We start from the raw sequence: 16,645 nt of genomic DNA, 5'->3' as shown, positions 1-16,645 counted from the left end.
ACAGTCCAAAAAGATGTCTGGGAATATTGGAAATTTTCCCAACAGCATAAAGCTTATTTTCTTTTATGTAATATCATTGACACTAGTACTGCATCATTTTTTAAAAGAAGATTTGGATTCTTTTGGAGCTAGATGTAATGCTTGTTTCAGAGTAAAATACAGGTTAAATGATTGTGGCAGCAATGTAAAACATTTTGAAGTATCTGTCACTTTGATGTTACTGTAGTTGAAATGGATAAATTAAAATATGCTTACACTCTGAACATGCAGAATATTAGCATGAGGTATCTTAGGCATTATAGGTATTTAGCCTTCTCCTTGTTGCTCTTATGCCCTATATAGTATATAATCACAGTACATATCTTGTCATGAAACAGTGAAATCTGTTGATGCAGAAGCTCTCCTTATGTTGCAACAGGAGGCTCCAAGGATTGTGTGTTTCTTCTTGGAAATGACAATTCATAGCTGGACAGAAAATAGTTTTCTGAACAGGATGTTGTGTTGCCAACAGGGAAAAATACCCATTCCTGATCCATAAAATGTTGAAATGAGACTGCTATTTCAATCAGGTTTAAGGGAGAGGAGTAAATATCAAGAACAATATTGTGGAATAGGAGTGATCTGGAATCTCTGTGGAGAAACTGAGCTGGAGTGGGTCTCAATCAGTGATGTCAGGCATTGGGGGAACTCTGAGTTATAGGGAGTAAGGTAGCAGACAATAAAAAAGAAAAGTAGCTTAGATAGTGCAGTGGGTTAACAGTAGTATATATTTTAGGATATCTATGTTCAACTCTAAAAAGGGCATAAATTAAAACCAGCTGATCTCATCCTATTTTCTATTTCTATACATCACAAGCAGAACATGACTAGACACAGCACTGTCTTAAGGAGAGAGATTAGGTCCTAAATAGCAGTGTAGTATAGGTCAGGACTGAAGAGTCAATGGTAAAGTTGCATAGGGAAGTTTGCATGGCGTCTGCCTATATTTTTACCTGGCTTACAAATTGCACACTTCAGAAGAGTGTGGTGATGAAATCTGTATCTAAACAGAAAAGTTTTTGTCATTGAAGAACAAACCAAACATACTGATACCCTTGTCTAAGAACTAAATTATGCTTTAGAAAACAGAATGGATAAAGGAATGTGATTAAAGAATAATTATGTTCTGGTTAACAGTAGTCAGTATAGTCTATTCTGTTTGTGATTTTTAGTTAACTTTTCTGAATAGCTAGAATTGTACAAAATACCTCAAGGATTCAGGAAATGAATCTAAAAAATCCAAAATAGTAAATTGGATCAGTGAATATTATAAAGTAATTCTAAATAAGTGTTAGACCTTTACTATTCATTTAATAGTGGATCTACATCCTAATACTGAGGGGAAATAATTTTAATAGCATCTTTTCTTATTCAAGTAATTATGAGCACACAGTGTGCTCAATGTGTGTATATTAATTCTTTGGGAATATTTTTTGAATATTTGAGCCTTATCTCTCTGCAGAATATAATTAATGTATTTTATTGGCAGGTAGAGAGTAAGACAATGGCAGGCAACAAGCAGCTTTGCATCCGACGTTGGACTACTAAGAACGTAGCCAAATGGCTAAAGGAAGAAGGCTTCTGCGAGTACGTGGACGTTTTGTGCAATAGACACAGACTGGATGGAATTACATTATTGACACTGACTGAATATGATTTGCGATCTCCTCCTTTGGAAATCAAAGTCCTGGGGGATATCAAAAGACTAATGTTGTCGATACGTAAATTGCAGAAACAGCATATTGAGGTTTTAGAAGAGTTGGGTTACAACAGCGATAGTCCCATTGGCACAATGTCTCCTACCGTTGGCTCCCTTCAAGATACGGATTGGTTTTGTAATGGTGAAGTACCACGGGACTGTGGACCAGTTACTGACCTGAATGCTGATCAGTATCAATACACAAATGGGAAAAACAAACATCCTATGCGAAGACTGGACCCTGAGTACTGGAAAACAGTCTTAAGTTGTATATATGTTTTCATAGTGTTTGGCTTTACATCATTTGTCATGGTTATAGTACATGAGCGCGTACCTGACATGCAGACATATCCACCGCTACCAGACATATTTCTAGACAGGTAAGTACTTGTTCAGAAACAGAATGATGGTGTTAAATCACAAAATTCTTGCACCTTTATAGATGATATTTTGAATTTCAATATATTTCATAATAATCTTTCAATATCTAACACCTGGCATTGGGATATCACATTTCTGAATGTATTCGCCCACGGTCTAGATTGTAATGTACTCCAATTCTCAAGAGTTTAAAGAAATATAATTTTAAAAGGCTTTTGTGAAGAAAGAAATTGAGCAGTTGACTTAAAGTGCTGCTGTTACTACTATACAATTGGATTTTAAAGGAAAACTGCTGTGATTAGTTCTACTTCCTTAGCTAAATGGTTACTTAAAAGGTGTGTACACTACCTGACTTGACTGTCCCTTCCTCCCACACTCCAAGTAAATTGATTTTAAAGAATCATAACTCCCTTCTCACATGTTCATTGAAATCTCATAAGTGACACTAGTTGTTGTAATTTATCATATAGCAGATAGCGCTTCCATTAACCTGAGGTATAAGTTCTCCTTCCACCTGAGTACTGCTTCAGTCATGTTTTAAAAATCTATTCCCTTTTGGATGCTTCACTTTCAGGTGACTTATTGTGTTGCTTTTTCCTGCTGTGCTGCCCTTTCTTCCATTCCATGTACTAGCTGTAAAGTTTGATTTAGTTTGTGCTGGTGCTTCACCAAACAGGACTGTAAATAAATTGCATTTGATGACAAATTCGTGTTGCAGAGTTGGGAGCAGAGCAAGAGTTCATAGAAGAAGCAAGGCACTGAACTGGGTAGTAGAAGAGATTGTATTTTAGACTGTAAGTGCTTTGAGGTAGGAATTGTATATTCCTTTGTGTTTGAACAGTATCAGCACATTGTGGGTGTTACCGGAACACAGTGATATGGATTGTGGGAAGGACTGACAGGCCTTTTTTAAAAATCTCTTTAAAGAGTTTGGGCCAAACATTACCAGTGTTCTAGGAGCACAGATAACAAGTTGATATCATTCAGTATATGTGCAACTCATTTTTCAGAATTGCAGAATTTGCTGTTTGAATCTCGTTCTTTGAGGCATGCAGCACTTGAACAAGATTACAACCACTTTGGTGCACTAAAGTAAACGGCAAACTTTGCCTTTTAAAACATTTTCTTCCATTCAATCTTCTGTCACTTTTGATAATCTTTGAAGTAGCTATGCAATGTGTATAGCATGCTGAAAAATGATGTGACAGTCCTTGACAAGTGATGAACTGGCATGCTGGAGAAATAAAGCAATCTAAGTGCTAATACCACGTTCAGTTTATTTGTATTTGATACTAAGAGCTCACTTTTTTTCTTCCTGGGTATGAAGAAACGGAACTACTTCCTGCAAAACCAAGCAACTGTAGTGGAAAAAGCTTTATTGTAACCAAATAATAATCTTTTATTCTCAGTCATCCTTTGAACTGGATAAAGTTCGTAGTTAAAACTGCAGACTAAAGACTTAGACTCCTCCACATTTGCAACTTGTGTCTCTTCATCTGCTATCAGTAAAGACCAAATAGAGAGTTGTGATAGCTAAAGTGCTTAAACTGTGTTGCTAATATACAATTTATTTCTCCAACTTCCTATACCAGTTTAAACAAAATCACTAGGTAGAGACTGGGGTACTTCAGAATAATGAAGTATAATAATACAATTAGGCTTGGAATTTGAAAGGAGCCGAGGGAAGTTTCAAAGAGATTGTTTACATTGGAAATTATTTTGTTTGTGGCTGACTGCTCAGCCAAATGTAATGAGGAATGTCAGGTCTGCTGATGTAGAAATCACTAACTGGAGTTCCATTAACATACTGTAGCAATCAGCTGTCATACATTTTCCACCTTTAGCCAAGAGATATAATTGCTCTATGCCTGGATGTGTCTGCATATTCTGATTCTGCATTTGGTAAGTGGCTGTTGATAAACAGCCCACACATTTCCTAAACATGAGTACTACCATAAAGTCCCATTTGTTTTGAATAGTATAGGAAGTTTTTAGACAAGGCTTATTTATTAGTTTTATTTCTCTCAACACTCCTACTAGCCCCAACATCCCCATGATGGCTGAACGTCTGGAGTAGATGCATAGAGGGGTTTGTTATACTTGATTATCTGTAATACTTGGTGGACTGAGTGCTAGTGAGAGAGCCATTAATTATAGGTAAGGCTACGTTTTAGTCATAGGTTATTTTTAGTAAAAGTTACAGACAAGTCACGGGCAGTACACACAAATTCACAACCCATGACCTGTGCATTTTACTAAAAATACCAGTGAATAAAATTGGGAGGGGGGAGCATTGCCTGGGGGCCTGCAGGTGCTGGCGGAGGGTGGCCTGGCTGCTTGGGGGAGGGGGCCGCAGCGCACGGCCCAGGTGTGGTGGTGCTTGGGGGGAGAGGGGGTTGGGGCACTGTGACAGGGTGAGGCAGGCTTTGGGCAGCACTTACCTGGGGGTCCTCCCTGGAAGCGGCGACACCCCCCCCCCTTGCTCAGCTCTGCACGCTGCCTCTGCCTGTAGGTACTGCCCCCGCAGCGCCCATTGGCCGAGATTCCTGGCCAATGGGAGCTGCAAAGCCAGCGCTCTGGGCGGAGGCAGCCCACAGAGCTGCCTCGCCAAGCCTCCGCCTAGCAGCTGAGTGAGGGGGGTGTCGCTGCTTCCGGGGAGCCCCTCCCAGGTAAGCACCGCCCAGAGCCTGCCTCACCCTGTCCAGTGGCCCAACCCCCTCCCACACCCAAATTCTGCTGCGGGGGGTAGGGGCATGGTGGCCCGAGACTGCCCCAGCAGTGGCCGGTGCCCCTGGCACAAGGGCTCCCTGAGCTGCTCCTGAGCCAGGCGCACTGGCTGCTGCAGAAGTCACAGAGGTCACGGAAAGTCACGGAATCCGTGACTTCCATGACAAACTCGCAGCCTTAGTGATAGAGGAATGACATCCATGCTGTAAATGTTTCCTTTAAATCCAGAGAGAGCAACTGCTAGAGCTACTTAGTTTCTGCTCAACCATGTGAGTTTAATGTGGAATAAATGCTCCATTCCAAGTAATTCTCTCACACTATACTACAGACTTATAAAGTGCACAGAAATAAGACATAACCTGTATCAGGAGGGGCTCAGTCCTGCAGCCTTTATTCATTAAAGTAGTCTCTACTTCACAGTTTGTCTCATCAAAGTCAATAGGACTAATCATGTGAATAAAGACCGCACAGCCTGTCATTAATTTAGACATAACTCAGCAAGTGATTACCAAAGGAGTGATGGAAGAAGGGAGAATGACAGTCATGACAAGACTGGATACTAGAGTCTGCTCCCAGGACAGAAGCGCTGTAATCACAGTGTTGGGGGGGGGAGGGGGTTGCTACTGTGGAGAATGTTAGCAGAAACAACCAAAACATTGTCATAGGATTACAACAGAGCCAGTGTCTGAGTAATTACTTTTTTACCTTTTGTGTAGCAAAGGGGACATGTGACAGAGAAACAGCTTCAGCTGAAATCTGTAACAATTTTTGTTCTGATGATATTGCGAAGTGCAAATTACTGGCAGTACCAGCTTCCTGGGAAAGGAACTTCGACAAACAAGGCTAAAGAGATTAATACACAATCATTCTGTAGTTGAAATCTAATGTAAAAAAAAAATGCTTTGTAGCTTCTCAAGATTCATTGATATATACAACAGATGAGGCACTAAGAGGACAGAAACTGAATAAGTTTGAGTGGCCTCTCTTGGAGAGGTTTTACTCATCAGCTAGCAATAGCTTACTGTTAGCTTTCTACTTTTTTTTTTTTTTTCTTTTTTTTTTTCCAATCGGTACTTTTGGGGTATTTCTACATGCCCCCCCCCCCCCTCCCCCTTCCCCCCCCCCCCCCAAACAAACCCCTAACAACGTGGCAGTGCATCTTAGAATCTGGGTCTGCAGATGTGGGCTCGCATTACGGTACTAAGAATAGCTGTGTAGATGTTTGGGCTCGGTCTCTGAAACCCACCCCTTTCCCTGCCCTTCAGAGCCTGAGCCTGAACATCTACATGGCTCTTTTTAGCGCCCGGGATATTTTACTGTGGAGACATAAATGGGATTGTGGTAGGTGCTTACCAACTATGCAAACTGTTCTACCCTCCCCATTTTCCAGCACAATACTACAGCAAAGGACTGTGATCCTTTTATATTATATGGCCTTAAGTACGTTTTAAGTGCTTGTAAAATGATAAGAAAATATCACATTTTAAGAGCTAACTAAAGCATATTTTCTACTGAAGCAGGGGACTGGTAGTATTCTTTGGTTTTATTTCATGCTCTGCTCACTGATTGTGACTTTGGAAAAGTTGCTTAACTTCTAAGCTTCAGTTTACCTACCTTGTTGTGGGGGGGAGCGGGAGGGTGATGTTTCATTAATGTAAATATGCAATGTATTATAAGAGCAAAGTAATGATTTAGTAAATGTTAAATTAAAACTTATACCAAAAAGTTTGATCATGCAAGGACTCTGGAATAGCTTTGAGATTTCTAGGCATTTTAGGCTTCTCTACCCTTTCCAAGGGATTAAGTTTTTGCATGTAATAGGTGTGTCCCTCCTATCTCCTCTAGGTATATAACCATCGTACTCAAGACTGTGCCATCTGAGTGAGGACTTGTGTAAGAATGCATGAAGACAGAAATGAACTTTTTCTAGTACTTCTCTCCCGCTGCATACATCTTGACTGGGATTTTCAAAGGAGTTTAAGGATTTAGCTGCCTAATTCCTATTGAAATTCAGTGGGAATTGGACACCTAACTCACTTAAGCTTCTCTGAAAATCCTAGTATATATCTAAATTTTAAGTCTCAGAAAACTATATCAAATATATTCTATTAGTGCTATAAATGTGAACTTCCTAACACTAGGAAGAGGTAAATTGAAGAGCAGAAAGAGCAGCGGTTCTAACTATGCGCCACACACCATGCTCCCCCCCCCCCCGACTAATAAATGTTGAATGCTTTGAAAATAATGAACTTCAACTAAACTGTTAAATTAATCAGAGCTATATTTAACCTACTATCTTTGAGCAAAACTCCTATTACCCTCAATGAAGATCTTTTGTTACTCAAGTCAGGGCTTAAAAACCTAGTCACCCATACCCAGGGTGTATTTATATTTGCGGTCCAAGTGAATGATCCTCTCTGTGAAGCTGCTGCATCCTTTCTTGGGAGAGGAGGAAGCTGGGGAATTATTGCCCCAGGCACTGTTGATCCTCTCTTTAAAAAAGAATGGGGTTGCAAGGAGTGAGGAACACAAATGGTACTGATGGGTTGAGTATATGGGGGTTGGAGGAGAGATCAAGCAGATATAACAGGAGAAATAGGAGATTGGGTGGATATTATGGGGAAGGGGAGGATGAGGGAGAAAACAGTGTGGGGAAATACCAAAAAGTCTGTCAGGGTGAAAGCAGGAATACACTGATGATACTGCAGATAAAAATGCCCTACAGTATTAGCACTTTTTTTTTTTCTTTTTTTTTTAAAAGAAAATGAGTGGCATGAAGTGAGGAAGGAAAAGGAGTTGTAAAGAAAGCTGTGGAGACCTTGTATTAAATAAAAAGCTGACAGTGTGCTTAAATATAGTAGAGTGCACAATAAGCAGTACAAGGTCCTCTTTTATAAATTACAGAGGACATTGTTTTGAGAGAAAGGTAGCATGGGTATTTTTCCTCATGGTTAGTGTATTAAGACCTAATCTTACAGTTCTGGCATATGAACCCTAATTACAAATTTAATTTAGCCTTTATCACAGAATGAGTTTCATGGTCCTGTCCTCCTGCATTGAAGAGATTTATTATGCTTTAAACACTAAATTGAAATGGTAGTGTTTTAAGAACTTTGTGCTGACTAGTTTTTTATTGCAGTTACAATATATGTGATACATGATGTAAGTTAATGTGTCAAGATGAGTGATATTGTTTTGGAAATTCATTATAAAGAAACTACTAAAACCTTAAGATCAGTAAAGAAATTCTGGTAGGAAATCCATGTAGAACATTGAGTTTTACAATAGGTTTTGGCCTTTGATCAGTTTCATTTTAAATGTCCTCTAAAACATTTTTAAAATGGGTTGCGAGGGGAGTAAATAAATGAACTAGAGCTTAAGGCATTACTAAGTCTGTCAAAATAAAGTTTTGTGCTGTGGAAATCTTCAGTGTTAGTTTTTACCAGTTTCAGAGGAATGCAATACAAGATAGTAGTACCAAAGAAACTGTGGCCAAAACTTTCAAACTTGGGTGCCTGTAGATTCATATATTTAAGAGCGGAAGGAACCATTAGATTATCTAAGCAGACCTCCTATATGCTATAGAACTTTACCCAATTATGCCTGCATTGAGCCCAATAACTTGTTTGACTAAAGCATATCTTCCAGAAAGGTATCCAATCTTGATTTGAAGATTTAAAAAAATGGAGAATTTACCACTTGCATTGGTATTTTCTTTCAGTGGTTAATCACCCTCACTCACTATTATACATTTGGGCTGAATTTCTAATTTGAATTTCTGCCTTTAATTTCCGGTGATCAGTTCTTGTTACACCTTTCTCTGCTAGATTAAAGAGCTCTTTAGTACCTGGTATTTTCTCCCTGTGAAGGTACTTGTACACTGGTAGGCATCTAAATCTTTATTTTGTCACCTAAATACATGGCTTCATTTTCAAAAAGTGCAGAGCACCTGCAGCTTCCATATACCTCAGTGGGAGCTGCAGGTGCTCAACACCTTTTGAAAATTAGGCCATTAATTCAGGTGCCTAATTTAAAACACGCATATTCATAAAAGTTAGCTCTATTATGTAGGTTAACTTTTTCCTTCTGCTTTAGTGTTCCTAGGATACCTTGGGCCTTTGCCATGACTGAAGTGTGTGGTGTGATTCTCTGCTACATTTGGCTCCTGGTTCTCCTCCTTCACAGACACAGGTATAGTACTTTCAATTAAAAGAACTCTTAATTCAGAAACATCTGTTGGCAACCTAATAAAGATTGAATGTGACAGAAATCCATCATAATAACTATAGCCAAGACTTACCTTTAAACACAATTGTTATTTACCATCATTAAGATGGCACGATGAGGCCATGGTACAATTCTTCCTTCCACTTCCCATAAAGAATTCCTTTGTTTCCTTTATTTGTGCCTGGAGGATACCACTATTTTGTGCTACTTTACTTCCATTGGGGTGGTTGTTGCCACTTTATTTTGCAATGTTGGTTGAATTGGGAACCCATGAAAACCAATCTTGTATATCTCTCTCTGCCCCACCGTCTGAATGTCCACCATTTCTAAATAACCAGCCTGTTTATAGGAACTGGGTGTATATGTCCCCAGACTGGGAGATGAGTGACATGTGTCAGACATGACTAGCTCCACAACATTTCTTCCAACTGTTCTGTTCTCTTTAGTCCAGGGATTCCAGTGTGTCCTCTTGCAGGGCTTTCTCCAGAAGCTTGTAAACTTCTTCTCTGAATGACTAGCTAATAGCAACTTAGTTCTAATGAGAGAACCAAGAAAAATAGTTTTACATACCTTACACTTAGAATAAACAATATCTTTGTAGTTGGGTCAGAAGTGACAATTTGAGTTGACTTTTTTTTTTTCTCTTCTAGAGAAGCATAACATTAACTAGTGCCCAAGAGACAAGGTGGACAAAAACCACCTTTGCTCCTTTTTGTATCATGAGCAGGACAAAGGAATCATTGACTTGCCTGTCTTAAGATCAATATTAAATGATCGTAAATTTGGGAGGGTCTAATTAATTTTAGTATTGCTGCATTTTGTGTTAGTGCTTTGAAACATTTCATCTCAACACTAAAGAGTTCACTGGACAACTTGTGTGTAGGACCTCATTTAAGATTGTAGTTCCAAAGGAGAAGAATTTGTTGTTCTAAGCGCTCTTGTATACAGCATCCATATTGTCCCTTTGCTGAATAGGAGATAGAGTGTCACCTCAGTCTGAGGGGAAAACCCCAAGAGCATAGCAGACATGGTTGAAGAATCACATTTTTTATATGCTTGTGAAATGAGGGCTGGCATTCCTGAGACTTGGCTTTTGTCACTCTATTACACAATTTTGTCACAAATTGTGGGTGTAAATACTGTATTCAGAGACATGTTGACTTCTGAACCCTTGTATGCAGTGATCTGAATATCTTTGTCAGTCACTTTCACCATGACACACAATTTCATTCAAAAATGTCAGTATTTCAGTAAGATGCCAGTACATAAAACAACATTACTATTTGAAAGAAAGATTAAAAATAGAAATAAAACTTAATACCATGTTAGGCCAAATTTTTGTAGTTCAAGAAATCCCTGTCCCATTAAAAATCATGTCATGGGGATAAGTTAGAGAAGAATGCTGTAAATCTCTCATAATTCTTTTAATTTTCATAACCAAATGTGCAAAAGTATTTGAATTCTTGTACGACTCTTGCGTCCCTTTTTATTTTCCCAGGTCTATACTCTTACGCAGATTGTGTAGCTTAATGGGGACAGTGTTCTTGTTGCGTTGCTTTACAATGTTTGTTACCTCACTCTCTGTGCCAGGCCAGCATCTGCAGTGTTCCGGAAAGGTAAAGGAATATTCTTAAATGTTTGTTTTTTCTGATTTTGGTTTAACTTTCTCAGATGAAAATTATTGTGATAAGGATAGTCATATTGTAAGCATATATGTAGTTAGCTGCAAACTTCTGCTTGTTAAATACTGACCCTCATGTGCAAATCAAGGATCATTAATTTGGTAGTCACTTCTATAGGGTTTTTGATAGAAAGCACTTAAAATATTGCATTCATTTTGGGGCTTTCAGGGTAGTACTCTATGCAAATGAGAGGATTCATCAGAGGAACACATTTGAGTGACTGAAGGGGATGATTTATGAGGAATGACTGAAAATTAAATATTTATACCTCATCTAGCCTGCTAAAATGACACACAGCTGCCAAGTATTTGAAGGATGGAAACACTAAGGAGAGAGAAGGCTTGTGTAGGGCGTAAGACTATAACTAAAAATAAAGGGATGAAATTATGAAAAATGTTTAGGCTGAATAGCAGGAAAATCTTTTTGACTGACTCACTAGGCTGTGGAATAAATCCTCAAGAGAATGTGTGGAAGCTCCATTATGTGAATCATTTATAGCTATGGATTAAATAAACCACAGAATTTAGAGAGAGCACTTATCAGAGGTACTTTGTGTACCTCTGTAATTATAGTTCTAGATCCTAGTTATGCCAAAATAGAATCCATGGGCTGTTCTGATAATCTGTATTTGCAGTAAAAAGTTAAAAATGGAAACAGGGAATGTGAATTAAATATACATAGTGCTAGGCAGCAACTGAATTTCTATTAGACATGTTTGGACTATAGTAAAAAGTATTCTTAGCAATGGCTTTTAAATATTAATGTTGCTGTTTTAATTTTAGTTGTATGGCAACGTGTGGGCAAAACTTCAGCGAGCATTTGCAATATGGAGTGGTTTTGGAATGACACTCACTGGAGTACATACATGTGGAGACTACATGTTCAGTGGCCATACTGTTGTCCTGACTATGCTGAACTTCTTTGTCACTGAATGTAAGTACACAATGCCAGTGTCCAAACACGTACGAGTATTATGGAGACATGACAGTGACTGTAATTAAGAGGCATACTCCTTCCCTATTTTTATTTCTTCCGTTCTCAAAATCTCCTCTTTTTTGACTGAAAGCTTGTCCTTTTATGACTGAAAGCTTTCATGATTAGTGTTGAGCTGGAGATGGAAGTTACTTAAAAAGAACTAAGTCCCTGAGTATTTTGACCAATCTTAGCTATTTCTAATGTGCCAATCACTGTAGAATCTAGGTGTCCTAAAAGATTAGAATGGAATGTGCTTGATAAGATTTGCTTAGACTATAACTGGAAAGTGAAGGGTAAGTGGTTTTCAGAATGCACCTAGCTACTTTTCAAGCCCCCAAACAGACTTCTTACCAGGCTTCCTGCCCTCCTTGTAAAAGTGCTTACGGGGGGAGCCTGAGCAGTTCGAGGACATACATTCCATATGGGAGCTTATGAAATGGATTTCCGTAGCACCTTCAGGCTCAAAAGCATTTGGGTGGGGTTTTGGTAACCCCAGCCCCAAAGGCAACTTTCTAAAAAGATTTTAACAAGTGAAGATTGGGGGTGGAAAATGGAAGTTCCATATCAGTTTCAACTACAGTGTCACTGCCATGTTTTTAAAATCTTCTTAATTTAAGACTCTCTTAAATGAACTAAATAGAGATGTGATCTTGCTGTTCAAGTTGCTTTCTTGTACAGCAGTGGTCTTCCATTCTTCAACTGTCCGTACCCGTGCTAATATTTTCCCTTTCTCTATTACTTTTCTCAGTTCTCAATTTTATTTTAGAAGTCGCCTTCACATTGCGTTATCCTTATCTGATCCCCACTCTTTTTGTGTTTCATCCCTCTTTCCTGCATACAATAAGCTTCTTATAGTGTTAACATGAGTCTAGTACTTAGAAAATAAAACTTTACAAAGATACAAGCCTTTTGACTGGTCTTCACACAGTACTTGATGCTGATATTAATTATCCGTCACTCTATAAAGTATCGTTAGTAATTCAAAATGTGACTTTTTTTTAATGCATTAAACAGCAAATTAAGAGAGCTAGCTTGACTAGGAATTGTAGTTGAATTACTTCAAAATCAGTTATACATGCGCACCTGGAAACTTCTTTCTCTTAAAGAAAAGTATGCGAGACCTACCTATATCTGTATAGCTGCCACTGGAGAAGGTGTTCAGTTTGTAGTCATGCCATATGTTACTATGTAATGGAGCCCTGCAGCGGGACTGGGATCCTGCAGGATCCGCTGCCATAATGACCGGAGCGGGAGTAAAGAATAGTCCTGCACAGGGCTCTACTGTGCAATATTTCTATGTACTGTTAAACAGGTGCCCCCTTTCGCCACTGTGCTTGTTGCACTTCAGTGATGGGTGAAGTGATTCATAGTCATAATTCTTAATGAAGTATTCTGAAGTAAATTAATTGGGCTGTGCATATGAGTACCGGATCAGGCCCCTAATTTGTTCAGTCCTTCGGATTGCTGTGTAAATGTAAGATCATGTCAGGTGTCTGATGGGAGTGGGTGTAGTAAATTTGCTAAGAACTTTGGTTTGTGAAACATTCTAGGTGAATCTTTTAACTTGATACTTTGTCCTTTGCTAGATACACCAAGAAGCTGGAACTTCTTACATACTTTATCCTGGGTCCTGAATCTCTTTGGAATCTTCTTCATTTTGGCTGCACATGAACATTACTCTATAGATGTCTTCATTGCCTTCTACATCACCACAAGACTCTTTTTGTACTACCACACATTGGCTAATACCAGAGCATATCAGCAGAGTAGGAGAGCGAGAATCTGGTTTCCAATGTTTTCTTTTTTTGAATGCAATGTTAATGGTACAGTTCCTAATGAGTATTGCTGGCCCTTTTCAAAACCTACAATAATGAGAAGGTTAATTGGATGAAGAGTACCTAGTTTAATCTAAGTTAGTATGAAGTATTCGTAACAAATCTCTACAGAACTAGCTGAAAAAATAAGAAAATAACTGTTTCCATCCCTGTGGTCTCATGCCCCACTTCTTAGATTCTCAGTCACAAAGTTGGGATTTCCATACTTCACAAGGTAGTAGTAGAAACTAACGCTAGGAGGATAAGTAGAGGCTGCCCCATAGATCATTATGAATCTGAAATAGAGAAGTCGTCATTACCATTGGCATGATTCTACAAAAATGCTTTAGGGTAGAGAATAACTTACACTTTTAATGTATGCTTTACCGGACTTGCTGTTTTGAGGTCCAGATGATCTCTGGTACCTTGAATGTTTGCCTGTACAAATAATACTAAGTACTAATTTGTTAGCCACTGACTTTCTTTTAAAAATAATATTAAATATAACTTTTTCCGTTGAGGCATGTACACTTACAAAATGAGATTCTGAAGAGTAGCTTGTCAGAATAAGGAAGGTAGTATAGCTCTTTACTAAATGGTTTCCCAGAAATCTTAAATAAGAATTCTGAAAAAGGTATAATTGACAATGTGTTGTGTGTGTATATACAGAATGCCAAAAATGAAACCGCCTGCTTTTTTGATTTGGGGGTTGTCAGCTATTAAGATCATGTTTGAACAGGGCTTATTTGGTCAGAATAAACGGTTTATGCCATTGTCCTGCTGCTTAGATAGTTCCTTGTTGGGTTAGAAATGAAAGCTACATCTCTTGAAAATGAAGTTGAGGTAGCTTTAGTGCTTTAGAGTCACATAGTTACTCTCTCTTCTGTATGGTTTATCAAATACTTCACCTAAACCTATGCATGCTTTTTATGAGCAACTCTTTAACCACTAGAAGAATAGAACAGTTAAATTTATCTTGAAGTAACGTAGTGCCTCGTAAATAGATGGGGAAATGCATGTAGTGATTTTTTTTTTCCCCTTCAGGAAAAGTTTAAAAGCAAGTTTCAAAAATAGTGCTAATGTTGATCTTTTTTTATTAATTTTTTTGTCCCAATCCATCTGGTATCAGCAAATGTTGAACATGTTTGAATGCCTAAGGGTTTTTTGATGAACTGTATATACAGTAAAATGCTTTATACTTAGTCTTAGAAATTATGAAAATAGACTGGTTGTTAGAAATAAGCTGCTTGTTTATAACACTAGGAGTTACAGTATCTTAAGTGGTTTAACTTCTATCACTTTTTTGAGAGATCCTGATTTTGCTTGTGAAAGACTAGTGATTAGAACTGGAGCCTGAAGTAGTGTGTGCAAGCAAGGCCCATACTTGTTAGTGATCTTACAAACCGTTATCCATATATTTTTGTGTGCAAGAAGGTAGCTTTAACTGTAGTTACTCAGATTTAATGGGAAATAGTAGTGTAATTTGAGAGTTGCAAATTGCAACAAATATATAAATGTTGGTGATCATCACGTTAATTCACTATCCCACAATTTCAGAATAGCTAATGTGTGAGAAGAGGTAGTAAAATGTCAGCCTCAAAAAATTTCCATGACAGTTTGCCATCCCGATACAAACTGTTCACTCCCACTTTACAGTGAGTATAGGAAAACTGAAATACATACAGTACTTGCCTGTCAACAACAAATTTACCCAGTCAAGTAGAATTTTGCAAGACTTGGTTAGGTATTTGAAGCTCAACAATCTAGTATGGTCTCCCATCTCTACATTTATGGGCCTTAACAAAGATACTTTAAACTTGGAATTAGAAGCAGTAATTAAGGAGAGAATATATTACCGGCTTTTCATAATGTTTATTTTAAAAGTTTGCAAGTTTATTTAGTTCCTGTTCCTGGGACGAATTCCATATCCCAGAGTATCTGTACCAAATGCAGGAGCACACCTAGTGTAAGTTACATTGCTCTGCAGACTTTGATTTCTGTAACATTCCTGTTCTTTAACAAACCTGCTGCTAATGGTAAAGCATCCAAACCTGCTGAGTGCTCCCAGCACCTAAACTAGGGAAATGCACTGACACTTTGCAAAACAGACTCTTTAATCTCCAAGGATTTATGTTTTTATGATAAACAATGTTTGTTTGCTGCCCTTGTCTTCCTGATAGGAAGAGGCAGTCTGAACATTCCTCTCTGGTACTCTGGAATAAAACATCCCCAGCTATGGGGACGCACTTGCTTCTGCAGTGCCCAGTAATTCATTGGGCCATTGTTTAACAGTGTTATTTCTTTAACACTTTAATGTGTGTCCAAAATGTGTAAAGATTTATATTCTTTGAGGTTTTTGATACTTTAGGGAAAACAGGAATAAAAAATGCAACTAAATTTGCAAAGCTATTGACTCTGACAGTAACTCCAGACTGCTGATCAGCTTTGCTGTCTGAATTGTAGAATTCTTTTTCAGTCTTTTATTTACTCATGTCTAGTAAAGCAAAAAGTTCTATAACTTATCACAAAAGTGTTTACATAAACTAAAATGACATCTCAAGATTTTTATGTGTAATACTTCAAGTTCAAATCTTTGTTTTTGAAGCATAAACATTCTTGGGTTTTTATTTTGCCTCCAGCTTTATTTATTTCTCAAGTGCTGTTTACATCTAAAGTATTGTCAAGTCAGTATTGCTGTTTGTTTTTTGAATATTTTTATGAAAATAGGATATTTGCTATCTACACCATTGCTTTCAGTATTCACACACTGATCCTCTTGCTGCTAAGAATCTGTTTCGGATATTTGTAACATGCAGGATTGATTTCCTGGGAACTGGGCAGGGTGTTAAGACTGTCAATCCTTCTGTTTCTTGGAGGTTGGGCATCTCTGCCAATAGAGACAAATGCAGTAGTTCATAACGATTTTCTGACTATAAAGAGAAAACAAAATATTTCAGGTGCTTTTATTCAGAGTTTCAAAACAAGGGTTGGCCCTTAAAGCAATACTGACAACTTGATTAGACTTCCCCCCAATTCGTTTCAAAGTCAAGTGAGGTACAGAATTTTTAAAGTGTTTTTATACAGGTTTTTTTGCCCCTGCT

The 16,645-nt window shown here is 38.1% G+C and overlaps 1 protein-coding gene across 1 annotated transcript in view; it reads left to right on the top strand.

The window, feature by feature from the left end:
• Positions 1-16,289, top strand: part of LOC112106597 (sphingomyelin synthase-related protein 1) — a 31,424-nt gene extending 15,135 nt beyond the window's left edge. Inside the window, exons 2-6 of the mRNA XM_026653761.1 lie at positions 1,529-2,118; positions 8,942-9,037; positions 10,572-10,689; positions 11,538-11,688; positions 13,317-16,289. Of these exons, the coding sequence (XP_026509546.1) occupies positions 1,544-2,118; positions 8,942-9,037; positions 10,572-10,689; positions 11,538-11,688; positions 13,317-13,621 (1,245 nt within the window). The 5' untranslated portion in view covers positions 1,529-1,543 and the 3' untranslated portion in view covers positions 13,622-16,289. The remainder of the gene's footprint in view (positions 1-1,528; positions 2,119-8,941; positions 9,038-10,571; positions 10,690-11,537; positions 11,689-13,316) is intronic.
• The last annotated feature ends 356 nt before the right edge of the window (positions 16,290-16,645 follow it).

The sequence above is a fragment of the Terrapene carolina genome, unplaced genomic scaffold (genome assembly GCF_002925995.2).
Source record: "Terrapene carolina triunguis isolate 2854851 unplaced genomic scaffold, T_m_triunguis-2.0 Scaffold148, whole genome shotgun sequence".
NCBI classification, from domain to species: Eukaryota; Metazoa; Chordata; order Testudines; family Emydidae; genus Terrapene; species Terrapene triunguis.
The sequence above is the reverse complement of the archived record's forward strand: the minus strand, read 5'-3'. Positions and strand labels throughout refer to the sequence as shown.